The sequence below is a fragment of the Dysidea avara genome, chromosome 9 (assembly GCF_963678975.1).
Source record: "Dysidea avara chromosome 9, odDysAvar1.4, whole genome shotgun sequence".
NCBI lineage: Eukaryota > Metazoa > Porifera > Demospongiae > Dictyoceratida > Dysideidae > Dysidea > Dysidea avara.
In genome coordinates this window covers 33,510,359-33,528,356 of record NC_089280.1, presented here as the reverse complement: position 1 = coordinate 33,528,356, position 17,998 = coordinate 33,510,359, and the positions used below count along the sequence as shown (strand labels likewise).

The following is a 17,998-nucleotide window of genomic DNA, read 5'->3' as shown; positions in this document are numbered from 1 at the left end:
ACACAAAACAGCCAAGCTGTGAAAACATGGTGCGGCCTTAAAAAGCCTGGGTGAAAAAAGTTGTGAAATCAAAGGTGGCGGCCAACAAATGACTGTAATAATGTTAAATTAAATGCTAATAAACACAGTCATTATTAAAATCTTTTAGCATTAACATCATTGCAACCATTTCTTGGCCGCCACCTTTGATTTCACAACATTTTTCACCCAGGATTTTTAAGGCCACACCATTTTTTAGATCGGATGGCTGCAGGTTCAAAGCTACCTCATGGATTTTTTCTCCTTTCTCCAACTTTTCAAACACACCTTATGTAGCTGCAGGCTGTAGGTCCAGGTGTCCTACAGACCTTCAGCACTTGTGCTGTAAAGCATTAATAATTTTCTTCACAGCTTAGCTGTTTTTGTGCAGATTTTACTTCTTTTTGTACTTTTTAAGACCCCAAAACCAGCCTATGGCTGGCTTTGAGGTTTGTTTTTACTCACATTTCTTCTTTTCTATGCAGATACAATGATGATTATTGAACACAGACTTATAAATGTATTTCATTGCATGATTTGATTCAATATTTGATAATATTATTGTAATACTCTAATAGAGTGCACATTTCTTTGAAGACTTCTAATAGAACATACATAGAATGTTCCAGAACAATCTAGTACTTCTATTGGTAGATCTATGAAATTACAAACATTTGATTATAAGCAGATTTCAACTAAAGCAGAAATTAAGTGAGGTGACCGGCCAAGGTAGCAGTGATTCAGTGGTTATGGATGCAGGTATTAGGTATGGAGGTCCCTGGTTTGAACTCTGGTAGCATAAGTCGCCAATTATCGGCAGGTACCAATTATCAGCATTTGTAAACTATAGAGGCCACAGGGTACACGAAGGCTACCAAGTTCCACAATGGGCTGTTATATGTGACTGAATCTATGAAAACCGTTCTTATCACCCAAGACAGGAAGTTTGATTTTTTCACACAAACACAAAGCTTAATGAATGCACTATCAAGTTTCACTGCCACAGTCGACCAGAGTAAAGTGGTCTGCTTTTGCTGGCTGCTTTTTAGAGCACAGTGGTGAGCCGTACGAGTGGTCTGGGGTCTTGATGGAGCCCTGGCCAACTAGGAGATGGCTGTGTGTGGCTGTACAGCTCCGTGGTGTTGGACAATGACCTGTGCTGTAAATTTCCTTTCATTTTAGCCAGTTCTGAGCCCTGAATGGCCTATAACTTGGCCTAATTCATCCAAGCACGTTTCTTTTCAATTTTTGAACACCATCTTGCCCGCCTTCCAGGGCCCCCGCCTCCCACCCTTCTGGAGCTCGCCTGATACAGACAACCTCGGTTTAAAAACTATCTAAAATGGCGGGAAACTTAGCTGTTGACTACTTCTTCAGTGGATGATCAGGAAGGTAAGAAAGTGTTGTGAAACGTGTGAAAATTTGGTATGCGTATCTACCACCATTGGCCAGCTACAACACACTGAATATTTAAAACCGATGTTTCTCAATACTTTTAAATGGGCGATAAGACTGGTTTTCCCAGAGACAGTCACATATCCTCTAAAACATTTCTTAGGATCGTTTTCATTTGGTGATTATTGTTGTTAAAGTGCTATACAAGCCATTGTGGTTAAGCATGGAATTGCATAAAATAATTTTATATTGGAAACTAGCATGCTTTAGTCTAATCTGAATATGTCTTGAACAGCTGGCCTCATCTTTGTAAAACTTCTGTGAAACGGAGTTATCCAAGGACTGCACCTCCCAAAAAAATTTCATAAAGAACCAACGAGTAGGCCTGTGGAAATTACACTCTAAATTTCCATCATTATTCTATTCTGAATTTCTCCTAAAATTTCATCAATATGCTCATTTTTATTCTTTTTATGCTTCTGACTTTATCCAATTACAGTTAGTTAGTGAATTCCATTTAATACACTAAAGCACACAGCACTGCCCAAGTACAATGTCGCACTTGCTCAAACATGCAACTTTGTTAGAGATTTAAAAAATTGCTAATTAAGGGGCGTGGCAACTGTTTCGCTCGTGACTCTCATGAGCAAAACAGCTGCCATGCTGTCTCAAGAGCGAAACAGTTGCCACACCCATTAATTAGTGATTTTTTAAATCTCAAGCAAAGTTTCACGTGCGAGCGAGTGCAACACTGTGTTTGGGCAGTACAGTAGCAAAACAATATAACACATGCAAAAAAAAGTCTAGCAAAACACTACACACAATAATTTCTTAAGTAACTGTCAATAACTGCATTATAATACATATAATTTTGCTCATAGGCGAAGTTCAACAACTATTATACTGCAGCATTAAGGACACTTCTACGTAGCCTTGTAATGAACTTTGCTGCAGGGAGTTAAAAGAAAGACATCAATAGTGAAAAGACCTGCTCAGATGCTGCTTACAAGTAATATTTTACGGGCAGCTGCTGCCTAGCACGGTAAATCAGACTCATTACGATGCCACCATTGGAGAATATCAATTGCAGCATCCAGGTCAACCACTTTGGCTAGATAAGCAGGAAGCTCCTGTTTAAGTCCATCCAGGACCACCTGTGAATCTAAAATGGGAAAGCTTTAACAGAATTAATAGCCTCAGCATCAAGTTGAATGTCCTTCAACTGCTGCGGAGAAAAATATCTGCTGCTTTAAATGCTAAAAGTGAGTCTTTTAGGTTGGAATCAAACATTTTGTTAAAGTAATCAAGTGCAGGTTGTACACATACGGTCGCATAGTAGATAGTGTTTTGATGTAAAGCTTGATTAGTACTTGTGGATCCTCTTGAGTGCAATGCACAGAAAACTCCTTGCAGTAAACTCTTATCACTACTGCTACACAATCTCCAGCATTGACATTAGGAATGTGCCCAGTATGAATTGTGGTCCTGACAGTTTCTATTTTCTCATAGGCCTAATGACAAAAGGATCATAAGTAGCAGTCACAAATGGCTTTCCCCAGTCCATTATGGCAGCAAGCTCCACTTCAAGCTGGGCCTTTTTGAGGAAAGTTCAACAACTTTGCAGCAGTGGTAGCTGAACCAAGATTATCACGTCGTAAAAATGGCAAAACATCTCCAAATTGTACTGATACTTACTCAATAACTTACCAACGGCTCCACTAGCATGTTGGACTATAAGTTGCCATTGATTTCCTGTCTGTTCAAGCCACAAAAACCTTGTTTTAGGGCTATGTGAAAACAGGCTAATCCACTTGTGATAAATTTAGAAAGATTTGAATGTTCTCCTACGTGGTCAATGGTATGAGAAAAGCAGCCAATGCTCAAAAGGTTAGGGTAAACAACTTTGAGAGTATGAAAAGCTGTTTCATTTACAGCTGCCCTGTCTTCCATGGCAGCTAACAAAAGTTGGGTTGAAATACCATAATTCACTGATAGAACCGAAATTAGTTCTCTAGCTAGTTCCTCACTAGTAAAACTCTTCACCAACATTAAAGACGAACTAGATGTTGTACAATCTTCCACTCAGAATTTACATAGCCAATGACAATGGCCAATGCTTCCCCTAACCGGGTAGTACCATCAAAATAACTGATCGATACATCTTTACCATTGATCTCTCGTCAAATTCTTTCAAATTCTTCCTTATGAATAAACAATATCAAGTCATGCATGTTTCTTCTGTCTGTGAGATGATATCCAGTCTCCTCAAAAAGCTCTCTAAAAACTCCAACTTATTAAGAGGGACTCCAGCATGAAGGAAAGCTGAACAATTTCAACACGAAACACCTGTGTGCTCTCTGCTATGTTCTCACCAACCACATGAGTATCTTCATTGTAATTAGTTAGTTTATTCACAATATCTCTCTCCCTAGCTTCTTTCTTTTTTAGTCGTTCCTTACCCTCTTTATGCTCTGCGATTTTAAACGATTTGCAAGACTTGAACTTTTCACACTCAACTCTTCCCTACAAGCTGTACAAAACAGTTTGAAATGTAAAACACTAAGGCTATCATTAGGATATTTCCCTACACGGTCCTGTGGTTTAACACCCTTTAGCTCAGAATTAACTGAGAAAGGAGGTTTAGTTTTCTTACGCTTTCCAGGATTGCACTGCAGTTTTCTTTTTCTAGTTAGATCAGATGGTCTAGGAGCTCTAAGAATATTCAGTAGACTTATGGCACTGGTTGAACTCATAGAACTACCCATTTTAGCTTCAGTAACATTCTCATTACCTGTCCCTAAATCTGCTTGGGGTGTTGGTTCACCTTGTTCATTCTTACATTCCAGCACCACACTCTGCTCAGTATTGCTATCAGTGTTTTGGTCGCTTACTTCAGAATCACTAATGTTCACTGCATCTAACACAGTGCTAGACAACAACATCAATAAAAAACACTCAATTGAGGCTGCTTTCCTGCTGATGTAGCCATAGCACATGCCACCACGTGAATTCTTATATATTCAGGTGGAAGCTCACGTGATTCACAAAGGAAACACGATTTGCATTGTAAGTAGCTACAGTGTATTGTTTTCTGTTGCTTGGTTTGTCTTGTGCTTGTTGAATGTGATGATTATTTGTGTACACATTCTCATTTATTTGTAGTATTCCCAAATTATGCTGGAATAATCCCAGCATAGCTTCTGCAATCAAAATTCCAAAAATATTCCAATATAATTCCCGCAGGCCTACCAACGAGCCATCAAGGAGTTACACACAAAATTGCACACTGTGCTGATAATTGGTCAATCACAGAAGTGCAGTTGCTGGTAATAGGTACCCCATGCCGATAATTGGCACACGGTAGGTATTGCGATTTTCCTCATACCAAGATGTTCACTCACGTGAGGTACTTAAAATTTAGTGCAATAAGAGATGAAGGACTGCTCTGTTAAATGGTTCAAACCGGACTTTCATACGCCATTGAATTAAGGAATTACAATTGTGTGACGAAAAGGTGCTGATAATTGGAGACTTACACTAAAGGTTTTTTCGAAATTTTTTGTACACCTTTTTTACCATGTGGCAACTGCTCTATTAGAGTATCTTGATCCTGCAGTTTTACATTTATTTGTTTTTGCTTTATAACTTTGTCACTGTAACTCTATTGCTGTTTAAACTATCAAAAGGCACTGCTACGATGATCAGCCTATCTACACACCAATTTTCAAGGTACTCCTATACTCGGTTTACCCTGTAGCTGTGACAGAAGTTTGATCTTTTTTAATGTGAATAAATGCTCATAACTCCTTGGATATTCTTCAGATCCATGGCAAACTTGGTACATGAATCCATCATTACACGCTCTTCAGTTGTGCGAAAGAGCGAGGAAATCGAGTTACACATTTGCATTTTAAAGCAATTTTTGCAAAGTGTGCAAAAAGAAATTGAAGGCCCTGTAGCCCTTGTACGGCATAAGAAGAAAAAAACAAAGATATTAAAATAAAACTTTGAACGCCCATATCTTACAAATGGCTTTTGCGAATTTAATCAAATTTGGTGTGGCATACACTACCTGGCAGACAGCTATATTGCAAAAATGGTGTGCTTTGGAGAAGGGGCCATGAAGCTATGCACGCATGAAAAAGCTGTTTTCTTTCCTCCTGTCAATATACTTACGGTGTGGTGCACTGGCTTTCTTGGCTGCACACTACTGTGTGTCTTGATTAGGTTTTTTGTTGCAGGGTTCTTATTGTGCATGCGTCTTTCTTTATGGGGGTGTGTGATAGTGTATTATTGATATTATAAGAGAGGTGCACCCCAATGTGGGGCACGGCACTAATTAGAGTAACTGAAGTGACACGTTATATGGTGTACAGTCAGGTCCATAACAGTGGGCACATATTTGTCTACTTTTTAAAACTTTCAACTTTTTATGACATCATGCTATGGCCAAGCAATTTTCAGCCCTTATTAAGACATTTACTTGGTCATGATACAAGTTACAGAATGCAAATTCTGTTCCAGTATTGAGATATGACCAGTTGTGTGGTGGGGTGTAGGTTTAGCCCACATGCTCTATTTTTGCAGGCCCAGTCACATTATACTCATGCATATGAGGTTTACAGTTACACAATAATAAAAGTTTTGCACATTAAATCTTCCATCCTATATGGTACATTAACTTGATATGCTACAGCCAAAGTTTGACATTCCAGTGGCCCATCTAGGACTTTTAAAAGGGGGTTTCTGAAAATTTGATGTTACAGTATACAAATAATTATAGCTAAGGGATAAAAAGAATAGGTTTAAGGTCATGTTCCCAGAAAATTTATCCCGCTTTTGCTGAATATACAGTTTTTGCTTTGTTGAATAGAGTCAAAATGTAGTGATGATATTGTAATTGAGGTTACTGGGCTTTGGCTGCTAGCTATTAAATGAGTTAAATTTAAAAAGGGGTTCTACTGAAAACTCAGAAACCTAGCTAGTTCCACCACTGCATTATACACATTACTACATGTACATTCAAACACACTATGTGCATACCTGATACACGAAGTGTTAATGGTGTACTGGTATAATTATCATCACCAATGGTTACAGTACAAGTGATGGTACCAGCATCCTCTGCAAGTAGATTATTAACAGTTATATTTTTTCCTGTTCGGTCAGTATTGAAACACGTTGGATTATTATGCATTGTGTTATTAAAACATTCTGTAGTGTTCCACTGGTAGTTAATCATTGTAGGTATTGGCCCATTGCTTGATATCACCATACATGTTAGAATAACATTACTCAATATGGGGTAGTCATATGTAGATCCACTGACTAATGTACCGGCTGGACTTTGCAATATGGTAACTGTGACTTGACCATCAACACCTACAGTATGGGTGGATAGTGTATACGCATGACTTAGCTAATTTTCATGTATACATACACATATGTAAACAAATAGATATGGCATTTAGCATCATAAAGATATAATAGTAACCTTGACTAACTGGTTTTATGATCAAACATCAAAAGAGATTTCTAGCCTTCCTTATTATCCCATTCATGGCCAAATTCTCAGGGACTACTGGTCGAATTGCCAAATCACATCATATACCAGCCATTAAATTCACAGAACTACTTAGTAACCATACACTGTATATCTAAATACTCGCTATAACTAAGTTGTTTTTGTTTACATAACAGATACACAACAAAGTTATCAAACAACAAAGTCTAAACTTTGGTAAAAACCAGCCCAAACAAACAACAGAATCCCAACTAAATATTTACAAAGGTGTATTACATTCCATTTTATACAGCTTAGTTACAGTGCGATCCCGGTTTCTTTGTGATTTGTCTTATTTTTGCTTTTGCGCATGCATATCTGCACTTGTGTCCACCATGCGACATCCGTCAACTTTACCTGTCTCCAACGATGTATAACACCTTCTTCGGTTATCAAATCATAGTTTTCAACTTGAAGAAAAATTTAACTTGCCTATTATGAAAGGTTACACTTTTCACTATTACATAACAAACACATACTAGTCTGGGAAGGAGCCCAAAATGGGGCCTCTATGGGTGTGTCCATTTCAGTACTAGGGCATCTTGTTATGAAACACGTGTTACAAGTTATAGCGTGGCTAAAGTTTATTCTTTGAGTGAGTTATGATGCCATATGCATACTAGCCTGGGAAGGAACCCAAAATGGGACCTCTATGGGTGTGTCTGTTTCAGTACTAGGGCATCTTGTTATGAAATGCGTATTACAAGTTATAGCGTGGCTAAAGTTTATTCTTTGAGTGAGTTATAATGCCATGCTGCCATATGGCGGCAGTAACCATTAATTGCACTGAACACTTTATGTGGACAAGCATGCATTCTCCAATGTTGCAGCATGGGCTGCTATTAATGGTGCTTGTCAACAGAGCAATAACAGCACAACCAACTATATTTTTGTGTCTAAGTGGTAACTAAAACCCTAGGCCATGACAAAAACATCATCCTTGTGTACATAAATAGAGTGTAGCAATGTGGCACATCTGAATAGATTGTACAAACTTTTATTATGGGTATTATATTTTATCATTACTTATTAGCTTTTAATGCAGTTATCACATGAAAACACTACACATTGAGGTGAAGCCATGTGTAGGAAAATGGAACAGTAACTTTCAACCATAGATAGAGTAACTTAAGCAAACAACTATAAAGCAGACAGTAGCTAATAGCTAGCAATCAAAAACCAGTAGTAGATAGTAGCCATTGGCACGAGCCATTAACACTATTGTGCATTGGCACCAGACATTGGCCAATAGCAAGCAGCCAGTTACCAACAAACACTGTAGCTAACAGCAACAGCAGCAGCAAACAACCAGTAAATAGTAACTAAGTTGAACAACTTAAAGCAGCATGCAGCTAAGGCTAACAGTATCTTTAGTACTAGCACTGGTAGTAGAAAGAAGTATCACCATATCCCACCTAATGTAACTGTTTCATATGATTGTTTATAAGTTGGTGAATACAGACAGTAACCATCTCAGCAAAATCTTGCATACTTCTCAAAAGCATACTTTAAAAACTAAATACGTAGGTGAAATTATATGCATGCTACAAAGAAAACATTACAAATTTTAATTGCAGGGAAGCAAGTCTTAAATTTATTAAACCTATACACCATTATATTCATCTGTTCATGGAGAATTTAAGTAATTTATTTTATTTCTGTAACCCCAATGATTGTGTGTCACATGCATTTATTTATGACGTGTAAATAAGATTGTCATTATTTCTTCATTTCAAACACCTTCATACTTACATGTGAAAGTGACTACAGGGCTAAAACTATACCTTGGTGGGTTTCATAATGAACATTTTAAGTTAAATCCCAACTCTGAAGACCAATGCAAATAAAAGTCATGGCTGCAAATTTATGTGTCTGTAGCTCCTTTTCAGCAGAGGTGCTGTGCAAATTGATCTTCCTCTTGTCTAGTGCTATAAATCCACAACTACTCACCATAATAGGCTGAAACATCAACCCATTCATTGGACACTGTAGATAATGAAGTGTATGCACATGTACACACTTATTAGCTTTACACCATCAATTATTGTATTAGTTATTCACACTATTGATTCTTAGCTGCAGCAGTTTTGTATAGGATTTTTTATCATTAGTGTAATAGGCTGCACCTTTTGTTCTTCTTTGTTGTACTTCAGTATTGTTACAGTAGCTGCTGTAGTTGTGTTGTGTTGCTGAAATCATTAAATAACCGACTTTGTTTTATACTTCTTGTTGTGTCTTCCTGACATATCTTGCTTGCATGTCAGCTAATCCTGCTAACAGGCTATGGGCATGCTAAGTGACATAATTATAAAGGGGGAGGGAGAGCTATGCTATACACTGTGAAAAATGAGCTTGTAAAGTCCCAAGGCATTGTTCAAATGACTTGGTGATTTGTGTTGATTATAAATATCAGTGGATGCACTTCGTGCACGCCCGTACATGTGAAGAAACTCAAGCTGATGAGTGAAAGAATAGTGTACTTGTGAAAAATTATGGCACACCGCACAGAGGAACTGGTTACAAGAGAAAAACACAAGCAGCTAACCTGAAAAGCAAACATCACCAAGAACATTGATGCTGCCTTGGACGAATCCAGCTCCAGTTCCCACGTGCGCTGTACTCTTAGTCATCATGAATATCAACCTCGCATGTGACATCTCCATTCAAGATTTCATTAAGGTTGCCATACCCTGCCTCGACAGTTTTGCTAGCTAAATTGACACATCTATATGAAGCCCGGTTGGACCACCCACCTTGAACTAGTAACGTTTTAAATCTGGACAATCAAGGTTTACAAGAGGAAACGAAGGTATGCAGATTACTTTATGAGCTCATTTTTCACAGCTTATAGTACAGTTTGATGCTCTTCCTCCCCCACTAGACTCTTGGTACTGCTAAGGAGAGGACAACGCAGATGCTTCATTGCAAGGAGAGATCACACTCTCGCGATTATTGTGCTAGCTGTAGATTCGGTGCTATTATATCTACTGGGAGACCCAGAGGATCCAAAATCTGTCTGGAAGAAGCTAGAGGAGCAGTTTCAGCCCAAGATTTGGTCAAACAAACTGCAGCTCAGATGAAAGCTCTACGCCTTAAAGCTAAAGAAAGGTGAAACATTCAACAAACATAAAAAAGTCACGAGTGAGACTCGCTGTTATCAGTGATGCAGTATCCAAGGAAGACAGAGTTGTACACATACTTGCTAGTTGACTAGAATCATACAATGTATTAGTAACTACACAATCAAAAAATGGAACTTGTTACTTGAAGGCTACTGCACCAGGAGTCAGAGTTTAAAGAAAAGGCACTATGTTCTTGGAAGATGGTCTTAACTGCAGGCCAGAACAAGAATCTCAGGAAACCATTTACTTGTCATTACTGTCAAAAGCCTGGCCATTTTAAGAAATATTGTTGAAAGTATCTAGCACATCAAAAGAAACAAACCAGTGTGGCTGAGAAAAAAATACCCCAGGCAGTGATGGAAAAATGTTTGTAACTATCCACACACCTATTATTTTGCTTTCTAATGATACCAAAATCAGCTTTCTTCAAATTTTTTCTGGGTCCAACCTTAATTCTACCAGACTATATAACCTCCTGCATGACACCTGGTTTTTAGAAATAGCACAACATCAACTTGGTATTTATCAAAAATTGCTTCCGAATTCAACCTTGTCCCAGACCCCTGTAGATGGAGCATGCTACATGTACAAATACCGAATGTGACTTTATACACTTTTGGTCACCCTATAGTCATGCCTGCTCCTTGAAAACGTAAAACCTAGTTTTGGGATAGAGTTCTTGCTAACTAGTTTTATTTGGAGCTTAAAAAAAACTTGAGATAATTCAAACTCTTGTTCCAAAAACTAAGTATAGACTTTTGTAACCTCACAAAGTGATTATGATGTCAGGTGCTATCCATATAATTGCATGTTGATTAGACAGCTGGTGATAGATGAAACCACAAAATTATATAGAGATGCATGCTTTGTTTCCTGGTGACTGATTACTACAGTGCAAGCTAATGAGCCTGAAAAATCAGCAATGTGTTAACTATCAATTAAAAATGGTGTAGCACGTAACATATGCTAGCTACACTCGTGATAACCTAGCAGCTGTACAAATTAACCTTCATTTTGTTTAACAGTCGCTCTAGGTTACTAGACGACCATTGCTAGAGATGATCGTTGTGGGAAACAGCTGGGGAAAGATTATTTTATTATTTATCAATACTGTGAAAACTTCAAAAATGAAGATCATACACAGATATAGCTAAGTCCATAGTAGTAGTTTCATAAAGATTCTGCTGTAGATGACGATGAAGAATTTGCCAGCAAAATTACTTCGCAACATTCAAGGTTCTGAGGTTTTACAAACATAGAAAGCTAGTAAACTGGTCAGCTAAACCGATGAACATGTCTAGTAGCCACATTTCCTTACATATTTCTAAGGAGCGAATATGTTGCAAGCCTTCAAAAGCTAGGCTAAATTAGTGGCCTGCTTAAGTTTGCGTCTACTGGGGACCAAAACTATAAAACAGGTTCAAAATATTATGCATGACAAAAGTTTTCACTGCTGTTACAGCCTCGAATTTATGTGGTTTAGATAGACCACATAAGGAAGGACTATTGTAAGGTCCGCAATCCAAAAAATCAACTTTTACAAATCAATCCCCTTACCATCGTGGAATGCTCATTGTAGTATCCCATTGCTAGATCCACCATGGCACCGGAGGCACGATTGTTGTCTTCGCAGAAATATTGTTTTTAGTATCTCACAAAAATGCAAAATTTATTTTTAAATTTTTTGTATTCCACACAAAGGACTGGATCAAACTTGCTTCTTAGCCAGATCATATCCAGAGTTGTTGTAGTTAAAAGTATGCACAGTAATAAGCAAATGATTTGCTGGGTGCCTGGCACAGGGTTGCTTTCTTTGAAAAAATCTAACAAAGAAATATGAATTTTTGATTTCAAACTGCCCTACCACCCAGAGCAAGAGACGTCAACCCTTCTTCATGGTGTTTCAATACAGTTTGATGCATGGTCTGTCTATGTTGTTAATCTGGAAAAGATCTAAGACTTCTCACCATCTGGGTGACAAGCGCCAAAATTTTCTGCAGCATTAAAGAATTTTATTGTGCAATTTTCAGTGCTTTTGCAGCCACAACAGTGGTCAATTATAGGCTAGAACTATGCTAAAAGATTTCCCTGGACATTTGGTAGCAGCGGTTATCAATTATTATTTCATCCACAGCTTCCACATGTCATTATGAGCTCTGCATCACAGGAGGCAGCTAATCATCATTTGACTTCATCTCTCATGCTCCACAGCAGCTTCAAATCACCCACCATCACCATCATGTTGCAAAACATCCCACAAAAACCTGAAATAGCACAAAACCTTTTATTTTTGATTCAAGCTGGGTGGAGTTCCTGGTGAGCTTCTGGTATGCTGCATCATATGAAATCACAGAAGCACCAACTGCTACTACAGTGGAAACTGTCTAAGCCGGTCACCTTCAGGCCAAGATTTCTTGGCCTTAATAGGCAGGTGGCTGCTTTAGACAGGTAAATTAGTGTATAAACTTCTCACTAGGGGGATTTAAAGCTGGTCTTTTTAAAGAGGTGGCCTTTCTATACAGGTGGCCGCTAAGACAGGTTCCACTGTACTACCAAACATTTTGGACACAAAATTAGGTGACTAGTGTGGTATCAGAAGTACTGGAAGGGACTTTGGCACCATTGAGAGAATGCCATGGAATGATGCATGATAATCTTGACACGCTTCACCCGGATAGTGAGAAGTCTCAGATCCTTTCCAGACTAACAGCATAGATAGACTAAGATAAGTAAGGGGGTTTCCAGACAACTGGGTATTTCGGACACTTTGTTTTTAAACCACCACTGAAGGATGGAACAAAAACCAATCAGGCTATGGCTTAAGTACCTAAGTACCCTACTTGTGTACTAAAATTTTGTTTTGATAGCTTTAAGGATTGCCAAGATACATCACAATTTGCTTGCGTGTGTAGAATATTTTAGTGAAAAAAATGTTCACTGCACATGTTAACAGGAGATTGAGGGCACTGTTTGTAATTTTAAGAGACCATAGGCAGCACAAATGATCAGTCACACTATACAGTGAATGGATATATGATTCAGAGATAGTACAACTGGAACCCAAGCCCATTACCTGCAACATGTTAACTATCATGTGCAATCAACACAACCAGCATCCTGGAGAAGCCCCAAGCAGGGGCCACACTACTTTACTATGCTGTTTCACTCTTAAGGAAAGGACTGATACAGATTTCCAGGCAGTACATCAAATGTCAAATCCTTGAAAGCGCTGCAAGGCACTCACATAGTCCTGGCAAGGATTGCAGCAGTTCTGCTTCTTAAAAATTGCTGTCACCAACAAAGTAACCAGACAAACAGAATGCTATCAGTCTCTGCTTGGTCATGATACTCAATAGAGAGCATCATTTCCCATAACAATGGCAGGTATGCCATTTTTTAGTGGTGTCCGGAAACCCCAGCCACATAATTTTTTTGGAATTTTCTCAAACTGCAAATTTAAACTGCTCTTTCTCCTAGCACCCTATACTTTACCACCCACAATTTACAACACCAATAGCCTAGTTTATTAGCTACAATTCTGCATTAAGCATTTTAGAATCTGTTTCTCTCTCAAGGAGAAATAAACAATTTTCTAATGTGTGTGAAAACTTTGTTCAGAAACGCCCTCCCCTACCTTATGTATCCAACCTTATCACATCACTATTACAAAGAGTTGGCTTTTCTTGTCTTGGCAGCTTGAATTCGAAAATTCGTGTATCATTTTCTGGTTTAAAAGAAAGCAACCCTGTGCCGGGAACCCAGCGAATCATTTGCATATTACTGTATGTACTTTTTAACTCTAGATAATATCTAGCTAAGTAGAAAGTTTTATCCGGTCCTTGTGTGGAGCACAAAAGTTTAAAAGTACTGTTTGCATTTTGCAAGATACTAAAATTGATAAGGTAAGAGTGTGCCTAACTCCGGACAGTTTTTGTTTTCGATGCTGTATCTCCACCATGAAAGCAAATTATTTAAACCTTAAAATATAGTGATAAAGCCTATCCTATGGTGCATCAGTCCTGAAAGTTTTATCAAAATATCCCTATCCATCGAGGAGCTGTGCTCCAAATTTCAACTACATATGTGTAAATTTCGCGCATGCTCCTATCTCCGACACTTTTTATCTCGCCTGAAATGGCACTTCCAAAGTTGATGTAGAATTTTAAATACTGCCACGTTAAACCTGTATCTATTGCCCACTTCATACTCGATTTTGAGAGTCATAGTACCTTTCGTTGTCGAGTTATGGGTATTTCAAATATAGGTGTAATTCCGAAAATATCTATGCTGCGTCAATGGGACTGGTTCTTACAAAATCGTCCATAGCAAGTGTTTGGCTGATTGTTAGCAAATGAAACTTGGTACAGTGGTAAGTCATAGTTGTCCCTCTCAGTACACTGTATTCAGATAGCTCTTTGAGTTTGGGAATAAGCAGCAGAATTTTTGATAATTTTGTAACACATGGTAATAATCCCTTCGTTTGAAAAAATCAGCATGACTTTTAAGCTGAATTTAGGATCACAGCATCATCGTACATGAAGCATTAATCACCTAAAATTTCAAGTAAATGCTGTAGATAGTTTTGGAGATATGACGCCAAATATTTGAAGTGTTCGGACAAACTGTCCGGAATTAGCCGCACTTACCTTACTTCTGTGAAGACAACAAGGACAACAATCGTGCCTCCGGTTTTATGGCGGACGCTAACTAAGTAATTGCAATTTATCCGACATCATGATTAACATTACACGCGCACGTGTACAATATGACAGTGTTCAGTTGTACCTGCAGTAGCAAGGAGAAGTAGAATCCTCCAAGTGAGAAAGGCTCTGATCATCTTCACGGACGATCTTGATTTCCTAAGCCTCACGTGAGTGCCGTTTTTAATCTCAGTGTGGTTTTAATTAGACGACTTCAGAAGCATTACATGGTCTTCAGTCGACTAAATGCATGTACACTGTGACCAGTCATTGAAAAATGTAATAGCTAACTTAATTTGAGGGATATGCGGCAATCTTTTAGTGTGGCATGCACGCTAAATGTCCAGTCATACTAATAAGATGCTAGCTCAGTAGCAGTAGCACATTAGGTCACCAATTGTAGATTCCTTGTTTCCTGTCACCTACCCACATGGTAATTTTAAAACCGCATGCAAATTTATTATTGCATTTGATAGTCACTTGGCCTAAATATTACTACTGACAGGGAGTTGTGTAGTCATGTCATTGGGATGAAGACTAGTGTATGGTGTTATGTATAGGTGGACTCTGATGCGAGCTTCAGATGTTATGTTGCATGGCTCCGAATACTAGCAGTGATCTCTTCAAGTAGCCTTAGTGAAACTTGACATAGCTACATTAATGAACGTAAGTCCCATTCTCTATTAATGTGTGTGAAACGTTCGGAAAATTCCCACTGTTGAAGTTGATGGCACAGAGTCAGGCTAGTGCTATATAGCCGCATGTGTCACCACGAGCATGACAAATGCCTTTCTGGATGTACAGGAAGCATGAGAGGCCTGCACCACTTCGAATCTAACCTTCAGTTCTAGACGTTTGAATCTTGTTGAATCCCATGTCTTACAAATTACTGAATCTGAGAGAAAAAGCAATTAGGAGTTAATGGGCTCCCTTTGACATCCTTGATATTAAATAATAGATATTAACAGTATAATAAATAATAGCCGCCCGCCTGCATGGTGTGTTTTTTTGTCTGACTAGGACAGGAAACAAGGAATTTACAATTGTTGGCCTTATCTCTCCTATTAAAATCTGTACCAGAGTGGAATAATTTTTCTATGACATACGTTGTCACAGTGGAAGAAATCTTTACACAGATTTATACATAGCTATTTATTATTAGAAAAATGGCAGATCTCAGCTTTTAATTGTATAGGCCAAATCTTTGAAAACACCTTACAGCATGCAGCCAACAGAGTTTAACTCTTGGTACAACCAAAGAGGCCAGGCTTCTGAAAAAAAAGAGAAAAACAGCAAATGAAATTTCCAGTAGTTGATATTTACTCTTGCCAATACTATAATTATTAATTATTATAGTGTTAAATATGAATACTCTGTTATAATATTTGTTTATAGGTCAATAACTGTGTACAATGCTCCATTCATAATAAACAATGCATGCAGTAGTAGTTTATGAATACTATGCATTAAACGAAGAGACTAATGGTCCCAATCCCTGATTGTATCAATGCAATTTAATTAATAGTTTCTGTGTTGCTGTGTCACACAATGATACCTTTAAAATTTACTGTTTAAAACATTAACTTCTAAAGACTAAAGGTATATACAACTGTAGTAAGGTATAGCTATAACTACAAATGATCAGTGGTTTCCTTCAAACTGAGACTGCAAATTAAGAAGAATTGAGCATAGGTAATATACATGCTTGCTGCATCATCCACCCTTCCAGGTTACTAGACATGCATGGCCTTTGTGGTGATATAGAAAGACAGAACTGATCTTGGAGACGTCAACTTTCCTGTGCCTCGGAGCATATTGTTGGTGACTGTTAGTAGTAGGTTTTTATATACTTATTTGCACATTGCTCAGTCTCCCAAAGCCTACGATGAGTGCAACTGGTTAGGCCAGTACAAACACTTGATGGGGATCCAGGGAGTATATCTAGGAAATTCAGTATATATATAAATTAGCTGTGTGTTGAATTTAAACATTTTGTTGCTCGTAAACTTTAGAATGTTTCACAAAGTATTCATACTGACATATATAAACCAAAGCAAAAATAAAGCCTTCAAATGTTGAATAAATGATAATTCCTACTCAATTGACTTGGCCGTTATCAGGTGCTAAGAGTCAGAGCTGTAAATTTTCCAGGGGTAGGACTGGTACCCCATAGATGGCTGTACCATGTCACACAGGTGAAGGTGTGGGCACCCAAAGTCCTACCCAAACCTCACCCTGGAGACATGGATATCTGGCATTTGTTTCCCCAATTTTCCATTTATACAACTAGCGAAGCAGACTGCTTTGGTGAAGTGGCACATATAAAATGTGCATTGTTTTTCCTTTATCAGGTCTATCACTGATTACTTTGCTGAAGATCGTGCAACAAGCAATAGATAGTGACGTCATATTTTATAGATACCTTTCATTCTATTCCAACAAATAGGTTACTCCGCTCCCATGCTACTACATGTCCAGCAGTCAAGGTACAGTGTAGTTCAGAATACAGCTCTACTATTCACACAATTTACATGGCATATTTTGTGTCAAATCCCAGGAAAACTGCATAGCACAGCCACTGATACACTGGAAATCCACCGACTCTTTTACAACTTGCTTCTAAAGTGTATTATACAAAGAACACAATTATTTGACTGTTCTATCAGAGTAATCATAATAACCTATACTGAGTCTCACATCCTGATATTATGTGACTGGGCCTGTGAAAATAGGGTGACCACATAAAATTTGCCTACATTTTCAAACTTTCATGACTCAAAATCTTTTTTGCATCATGCCATTGCCATAAAATTTTCAATCCTTATTATATATTTAATTGGTTATATAATACAGGTTATGGCAGATTGCATGTTCTATTCTAATATTCAGATATGACCTGTTGTGTGGTGGGATGTAGTTTGTGCTCACATGCCCTATTATCACAGGCCCGGTCACACACACACACACACACACACACACACACACACACACACACACACACACACACACACACACACACACACACACACACACACACACACACACACACACACACACACACACACACACACACACACACACATATATATAACTTGGTAGAGAATTCACCTTAGCCAGTTACCTTATAACAAGAGTTGCTGTGGGAATAATCAGGTCACCCATGAGACTAAGATGTGTCCTCAATGACAGGGCAGACTTAT

At 38.2% G+C, this 17,998-nt stretch overlaps 1 protein-coding gene across 1 annotated transcript in view; it reads right to left on the bottom strand.

Annotated features, from left to right (window-relative positions):
• Positions 1 to 14,967, bottom strand: part of LOC136267689 (adhesion G-protein coupled receptor V1-like) — a 107,090-nt gene extending 92,123 nt beyond the window's left edge. The window contains exons 1-2 of the mRNA XM_066062837.1: positions 14,884 to 14,967; positions 6,457 to 6,795 (exon numbers count right to left, since the gene is read on the bottom strand). Of these exons, the coding sequence (XP_065918909.1) occupies positions 6,457 to 6,795; positions 14,884 to 14,935 (391 nt within the window). The 5' untranslated portion in view covers positions 14,936 to 14,967. The remainder of the gene's footprint in view (positions 1 to 6,456; positions 6,796 to 14,883) is intronic.
• Positions 14,968 to 17,998: the final 3,031 nt, after the last annotated feature.